General features: G+C 34.4%; 1 protein-coding gene across 2 annotated transcripts in view; it reads left to right on the forward strand.

Moving 5' to 3' along the window:
- TRPM8 (transient receptor potential cation channel subfamily M member 8) overlaps positions 1-7,948 on the forward strand; it is a 99,574-nt gene extending 91,626 nt beyond the window's left edge. The window contains exons 24-25 of one of the 2 annotated variants that reach the window (XM_025404602.1): positions 4,414-4,505; positions 7,108-7,948. In XM_025404602.1, coding sequence (XP_025260387.1) covers positions 4,414-4,464 — 51 coding nt within the window. In that variant the 3' untranslated portion in view covers positions 4,465-4,505; positions 7,108-7,948. Of the gene's footprint in view, positions 1-4,413; positions 4,506-7,107 lie in introns of those variants that run through there. The other variant, XM_025404600.1, reaches the window with a different exon arrangement.
- Positions 7,949-8,238: the final 290 nt, after the last annotated feature.

Genomic DNA, 8,238 nt, shown 5'->3' on the forward strand with positions numbered 1-8,238 from the left:
TATCAAATTACATATATTTAAAATGTACAATTTGATGGTTTGATGCATGTATATATTGCAAAATGATCACTACAACCCAGCCCAGCTAATTAACATCGTATTACTTCTACATATTTACCATCTGTGAGTGTTGTAGGTATGTGTGAGGGAATGAGATTAATTTAAAATCTCTCCTCCTTGCAAATTTCATGGGTCCAATATTGTTAACTGTTGTCACCATGCTGTACAGTCGATCTCTAGAATTTATTTATCTTGCATAACAGAAATTTTCTGCCCTTTGACCAGTATCACCTTATTTACCCCTTCTTCTTAGCCCCCGGCAACCACGATGCTACTCTCTGACTCGATGAGTTTGACTCTTTTAGATTTCACATATAAGTGAGATAGCACAGTATTTCTCTTTCTGTGTCTGGCTTATTTTGTTTAGCATAATGTCCTTCAGCTCCACTTATGCTGTGGAAAATGGCAGGATTTCTTTCCTTATTTTAAGGCTGAAAAATATTCCATTATAGGTATATACCACATTTTCTTCATCCATTGATCTCTTGATGGACATTAGGTAGTTTCCATATTTTGGCTATTGTGAATCATGCAGCAGTGAATGTGAGAAGGCAGATATCTCTTTGTGATCCTGATTTCAATTCTTTTGGATCTAAACCCAGAGGTGAGATTGCTGGATCATATGATAACTATATTTTTATTTTTGTGAGGAACTTCTATACTGTTTTCTGTAATAGCTATATCAACTTACCTTCCCACCAATAGTGTACAAGAGTTCCCCCTTTCCCACCTCCTTACCAACACTTATCATCTGCCTTTTTGATGATAACCATCATAACAGATGTGAGGTATGGTCTCATTGTGGTTTTGATTTGCATTTCCCTATGATTAAGTGCTGAGCACCTTTTTATATACCTGTTTGACATCTGAATTTCTTCTTTTGAGAAGTGTCTATTTAAGTTTTTTCTCACTTTTTAGTCAGTTTATTTGTATTTTTGGTATTGAGTTGTGTGAGTTCCTTATGTATTGTGGATATTAGGTGCTTACTGATAAATGGTTTGTAAATCTCTTTTTCCCACTTCATAGGTTGCCCTTTTATTTTATTTATTGCTTCCTTTGTTGTGAAGAAGGTTTTGTTTTATATAATCCCACTTGATTATTTTTGCTTTTGTTGTCCTTGCTTTTGGACTCATATCCAAAAATTCATTGCCAAGACCAAAGTCAAGAAAGTTTTTCCCTAGGCTTTCTTCTAGGAGTTTTGCAGTTTCAAGTCTTATGTTTAAGACTTTAATCCGATATTTTGAGTTGATTTTTGTGTATAGTGTGAGATAGGGGTCCAATGTTATTCTTTTACATGTGGATATTCAGTTTTTTCAAAACCATTTATTGAAGAGACTTTCCCCACTGATGCCTTTAGATACATCAGTTGGCTATAAATACGTGGATTTATTTCTAGGCTCTTTATTCTATTCCGTTGGTCTATATGTCTTTTTTATGCCAGTACCATACTGTTTTGATTACTTTAGCTTTGTAATATAATTTGAAGTCAGGATGTGTGATGCTTCCAGCTTAGTTCTTTTTGCTCAAGATTGCTTTGGCTATTCAGAATCTTCTGTGGTATTATATACATTTTAGGATTGTTTTTTTCTATTTCTGTTAAAAAAAAAAATGCCCATGGTATTTTGATAGGGATTGCATTGAATCTGTAGACTTCTTTGAGTAGAATGGATATTTTAACTATATTCATTTTTTCAATCCATGAACATGGGATGTTTTTCCATTTATTTGTGTCTTTTAAACTTTCCTTTATCCATGTTTTATAATTTTCAGTGTACCAGTCTTTTACTTCTCTGTTAAATTTCTAAGAACTTTATTCCTTTTGTTAATTATATTAATGGATTGTTTTCATAATTTCCCTTCTAGATAGCTCTTTGTTGAGGTATAGAAATGCCATTAATTTTTGTATGTTGACTTTGTATCCTGCAAATATACTGAATTTATTTATTAGTTCTAACAGTTTTTTGTTGTTGTTGTTGTTGTTGTTTGTTTTTTTGGTTTTTTTTTGAGATAGAGTCTCACTCTGTCACCCAGGCTGGAGTGCAGTGGTGCAATCTCAGCTCACTGCAAGCTCCGCCTCCTGGGTTCAAGCAATTCTCCTGAGTAGCTGGGATTACAGGTGCGCACCACCATGCCCGGCTAATTTTTGTATTTTTAGTTGAGATAGGGTTTCGCATGTTGGGCAGGATGGTCTCCATCTCCTGACCTTGTGATCTGCCCACCTTGGCCTCCCAACATGCTGGGATTACAGGCGTGAGCCACCGCGCCAAGCAGTTCTAACAGTTTGTGTGTGTGTGTGTGTGTGTGTGTGTGTGTGTGTGTGTAGTCTTTAGGGTTTTCTTCATATAAGATTATGTTATCTGCAAACAGATAATTTTAGTTTTTTTCTTTTTTATTTAGATGGCTTTTCTTTTCTTTTTTTCTTGTCTGATTTCTCTGGCTAGAACTTCTCATGCTGTTAAATAGCAGTGGTGAGAATGGGCATCCTTGCCTTATTCTAGATCTTAGAGAAAAAGGTTTCAGTTTTACCCCATGAAGTATGATGTTAGTTGTGGGTTTTTCATATATGGCCTTTATTGTGTTGTGGTAAGTTCCTTCTATACCTATTTTGTTGAGAGGTTTTTTTTTTTTTAAATCATGAAAAGACCTTGAATTTTGTCAGCTGCTTTTTCTGCATCTATTGAGATGATCGTGTGGTTTTTATCTTTCATTCTGTTAATGTGGTGTATCACACTGATGAATCTTCATATGTTGAACCACCCTTGCATACCAGTGATAAATACCACTGGGTGGTGGTGTCTCCACGGAGCCTTTTAATGTGCTCTGAAATTCAGTTTGCTAGTAATTTAGTGAGATTTCTGTATCTATGTTCCTCAGGAACATTGGCCTATAGTTTTCTTTCTTGTGTTTTCTTTTTCTGGCTTTGGTAAAAGAATAATGCTGGCCTCACACAATGAATTTGTACTTGTTCCCTTTTCTATTTTTTGGAAGAGTCTAAGGTTTGGTATTTGTTCTTCTTTGACTGTCTGCCAGAATTTACCAGTAAGCCATCTGATTTCCCAGTAAGCCATCCTGGGCTTTTCTTTGTTGAAAGCTTTTTGATTGCTGATTTTTTTTTCTTCATTTGTTGTGTGTCTGTTCAGGCTTTGTATTTCTTCTTGATTCAGGTCTTTGTAAGTTGTACATTTCTGGGATATTTCCATTTCTTCCAGGTTTATCTACTTTTTGCATATAATTGTTTATATTAGCCCCTTCGGATTCCTTTCGTTTCTATGCCCTCTCTGTAAGGTTGTCTTTCTCATTTCTGATTGTATTTATTTGTGTCTTCTTCCTTTTTTTAAAAGGTTTGTTGATTTTGTTTATCTCTTCAAAAAACCAACTCTTACTTTCAATGATTTTTTTTCCCATTGTTTTTCGACTCTCTCTTTTTTAAAATGTATTTTGCTCTTGGAGTTTTTGCTCTACTTTAAACAGCTTACTAAAGTCATTTTACTATTAACAAATACAAGGCTCTCTCAAAAGCTCCTATAGGGAATACAAAATTTCCCCATCTCATTATACCAGAAAACAATACAATTCATCTTATGTCTGTAAGGTATGGATCTTACTATGCCTTATTTATTTTAGGAAGCCATTAGCACTTATAGTTTCATTTTGTTCTTTTATTTTTAAACAGTTAAAGAAAAAAGTTACTACTGAAATTAAGCCCAACTTAAATACAGATTTTTTGTTTCTTGAGTGAGTGATATAGCAAATTAGAAACCAAACTATACAGAAATTGCTTTTATCAAGTGTACTAATATGACATGTAATTTAAAATGACTTCATGTATCTTTTGTAATAAATTTGTGAAACATTCATGGATCAAGATTAATTTAATTATGTCTGTTACTTAAATTGTGTGCTGTTTTTGTGTGTGTGGGGAGATCTTTTATTTGCAAAAATTTTATTAGTATCACATTATTTTTATTAGTATTATACTTTTACTAAAGCAAAACTTAATTAGTATCTTATAATTTTATTAATGTTAGTTACATAGAACTTTTTTTTTACGTATTACTTGTTCGTATTATTGAAATCTATTATCTCTATTTAGGAGCCACTAATGATTTGCCTCTGAATAAAGTTAATATTAATTGGTTTGCTAACTAATTGCTAGTGATATGATTTCAGAAAGCAAGCAATGATCAGGATCTGAAATATCACATGCCACTCTCATTCTGCCTTATTTTAGATGTGCTGTACTTGCTATTTAGTAGACATGTCTGTTTCTTAGAAAAGGCACGGAGCAATAATTTAAAAATGAAAGTTGGAAAATTTATCTTAAGACTGGTTCAATTTTTTTCTCTTTCCAAGCTTAATGATCTCAAGGGTCTTCTGAAAGAAATTGCTAATAAAATCAAATAAAACTGTATGAACTCTAATGGAGAAAATCTAATTATAGCAAGGTGAGTCATTCTAATGGCTTTTTACTTTGCTCTGAAAATTTGCATCTTTTAAGACTAATTTAAAATCATGATTTTTTCTCAGTTATTTCCATAAATTACCAAATTTGAAAATAACGCATTGTGAAAAAAAAAATTACAGACATACAGAAGGAAACAAGTTGAAGTTCCTTCTCACATTACCTTCCCTACCAATTTTGGCCCCCACACCAGGGGTTAGCATTGTTAGGGACAGGTTTTAAGTATCTTGTCCTGTAGGACCTTTTAAAACACTTGTAACCTATACAGCTATTTTGGCATGAACTGAAACAAGGCCACACTGTTCCAAGATCTGCTATTTTTTAATCTTCCTTAATTCTGTATCATGAATGTATTTACAGATCAGCACCCAAAAATGTCTTATTCTCATATTATATTTATTACTATGAATATACAAATATGTTAATCATCTTTTTGCTAACAAAAAATGTTTTGGTGAGGCATTCAAGGTTTTTACCAATAGTTCTTTTGCACAATTAAAATGCAATTCAATTTACTGGCAAAATTTAACCCAAGACTTTGGTCCATAGTCTTACCATTTGCTTTTATTATGTTTTCTCATTACCTGTCCAAATCTTAAAACCAAATGTTAAGAATGTTTTTAGGGACATGTCGAGTTAGGAAAAAAACAGCAATGGGCATTCCACTGGATTAGAATTTTTTTTTGAGAAAGCAAATTGTAAGGAATGGAAACATAATTAAGAATTCTCTTCTTTCTCCTTCCTCTCTTCCCTTCCTTCCATGAGTATTTATTGAGTACCTGCTCAGTGCTCAGAACTGTGCTGACCCTGGCACTGACCTCATACACTGACCACTGTCTATGCATTAAGTACTTAAGCTGCAGAAATTTATATTCATGGGATGATGGTGCTATAGGGGAAATCATGTTGCATCAGGTTCCTTTCAATCTTTCTGGTCTCAGAATTCTTTTCCTTGGGTTCTGACAGTTATAGCTCATATCAAAAAGCACTGTATTATGGAGGGCTTTGTTAGAGCAAGATTGATGCATATTTGATGTAATCTGAAAGGGAGGTACAGCCTCCTAATGTGCTCAAAAAAATAAGCCTTGCATATTAAGGGAGAACTTATTTCAACTCTTTCATAATTGTGTTTAATGAAAACACTATTAAACCTTATAATAAATTACAATTTGGATTTTGAAACACATGCTATTTTGTTTGTCAGCTGAAATGTAGAAAAAAAAATCAGGAACGTAAAACAACTAAAATGATACAAATCTAAAGGTGATTAAAGAGCTGTAATCATCAGAAAAGAGTCAGATTCAGACACACACATCCCCCTCTTAAATCTCCAATCTTCTCATCTCTCATTCTTTCTCAAATGTGCTGTGAGTAAAATGGGCACACACACTGATTTCCTATCAACTTGCCCTTTGTTTAACTTTAAACTTTAATTAACATACTGAGAATTAAGTAATTGGTGAATGAAAAGGAACTAAGAGAAGGACATCACCTACTTTTTATGTGTGTGCAGGTGTAGATATTTGCGTCTACACAGAAAAAAAGAGGAGCAAAAGAGTCCATGAGAAAACAGGTGCCCCCAAAATTCAGAACCACTGGTGGTCTTAGAGACAACAAATTTGGCATGTTCAATTTTTCGTATGCTTTTTAATTCTAGATATAAGATCATTTTTTTGAATGGTGTGTTTGTCGTATCCTTAACGTCACTGAAAATATAACTTTATAGGCAACCAGCTAGGTATACTCTGCCAGTGCCTCCCGAGGCTTCTTTCTTTAGAGGGGTGACAGTAATCTTTCCCTGGGATAGTGGTCAGGGAAGACAGTGTCAGCCTCTTGTGGGAGTGAACTGACAACCATTTGATGTGGGCGAGGAGCTGACCCTGGGGACAAGCCTTTACCAATTCCCCCGTCTCCATCCCTGAATCAGCCTTTGATCCAGGAAGCTGGGATGAAATAAACAGGTAATTGTCTATTGTTTTCCTTCTCTTACACCAAAGTTGAAAGGAAGTAAGAATCCAGGGTGAGAGCAAGCCATTCGTTTTCTCCTATCTTCACACTTAAGGAGTGGGCACCCTCCTCGAAGACTATGGGAATAGACCTTACCTTAAGGAAGGCCCCTGGAAATTGTTCATTTCCTGCATCATAATCCATTGATTCTTGCATTTGCTGCGCTTACGTTCTAGTTCATTAAAAGAATCTAAGTTGTTCTTTGGGGGGCTCATCATAAACCCACATTTTTGTAAGTTATTTCAGTTTTAATTCATTTTTTAAAATTTATGCAGAAACCACTGAGCAAATAAAATGCTCAGAAACGTTCTGGATTTTAACCTAGATTGAATGAGTTGAGCCTTGATCATTCAACCTGAGTCACGCAGTTCACACCGACAAACTGGTCAGAATACACATCTTAAAAAAAAAAAACGTTCTCAGAGCTGCTTCTATTAAAAAAAATGTCTCAACTTTGGTGGTATATTTGGATCTATTCCCAGTATAGTCCCAGTATATTTTGAAGCAAACCATATCCTGCCTGAGAATGGAAGTGGGAAATCTATTCTTAACACCGTGTTCTTTCTTTGTTTTTACAGATCATATTAAGGAATGCTGATGAACCATTTTGCTATCGACTACTAAATGAGAGATTTTCAGGACCCTGGGTACAGGATGGATGATTTTTAATCACCCTAGTGTGCTGAAACCTTGAGAAAGTGTGTGATTGGTTTCACACGTGAAGATGGATATAAAGGAAGAACATTTCCTTTACGTGTTTCTCCAGAATGGTGCCTGTTTCTCTCTGTGTCTCAGTGCCTGGGACTGGAGGTTGATAGTTTGAGTGTGTTCTTACCACCTCCTTTTTCCTTCAATCTTATTTTTGATGAACACGTATATAGGAGAACATCTCTCCTATGAATAAGAACCTGGTCATGCTCTGTACTGTGTCTTTGTTTATTTCCAATTGATTGTCTACTTTTCCCTTTTTTGTATTATGTGACTGATTAGTTGGCATATTGTTAAAAGTCTCCCAAATTAGGCCAGATTCTGAAACATGCTGCAGCAAGAGGACCCTGCTGTCTTCAGGAAAAGTGTTTTCATTTCTCAGGATGCTTCTTACCTGTCAGAGGAGTGACGAGGCAGTCTCTTGCTCTCTTGGACTCACCAGGCTCCTATTAAAGGAACCATCCCCATTCCTAAATATGTGAAAAGTCACCCAAAATCAACCTTGAAAGGCACTACTGACTTTGTTCTTATTGGATACTCCTCTTATTTATTATTTTTTTCATTAAAAATAATAGCTGGCTATTATAGAAAATTTAGACCATGTAGAGATGTAGAAAGAACATACATTGTCCCCCATTACCTTAAGGTAATCACTGCTAACAATTTCTGGATGGTTTTTCCAGTCTATTTTTTTTCTATGTATGTCTCAATTATCTTATAAAATTTTACAGAATATTATCATACTACATATATACTTTTATGTAAGCTTTTTCACTTAATATTTTATCAAAGATGTTTTTATTATATTCATAGCCTTCTTAAACATTATATCAATAATTGCATAATAGGCAACCTCTAGTGATTTCCATAATTTTGCTCATTGAAGACTGTTTCCAATTGATAATTGGATGAGCATCTTTGTGCATGAATCTTTTTGCTGTATTTGGGAAAATTTTCCAAGGTTAGATTCCAAGAAATATTTATTATTAAACCATTTATAA

This window comes from Theropithecus gelada, chromosome 12, assembly GCF_003255815.1.
Source record: "Theropithecus gelada isolate Dixy chromosome 12, Tgel_1.0, whole genome shotgun sequence".
Classification (NCBI taxonomy): domain Eukaryota; kingdom Metazoa; phylum Chordata; class Mammalia; order Primates; family Cercopithecidae; genus Theropithecus; species Theropithecus gelada.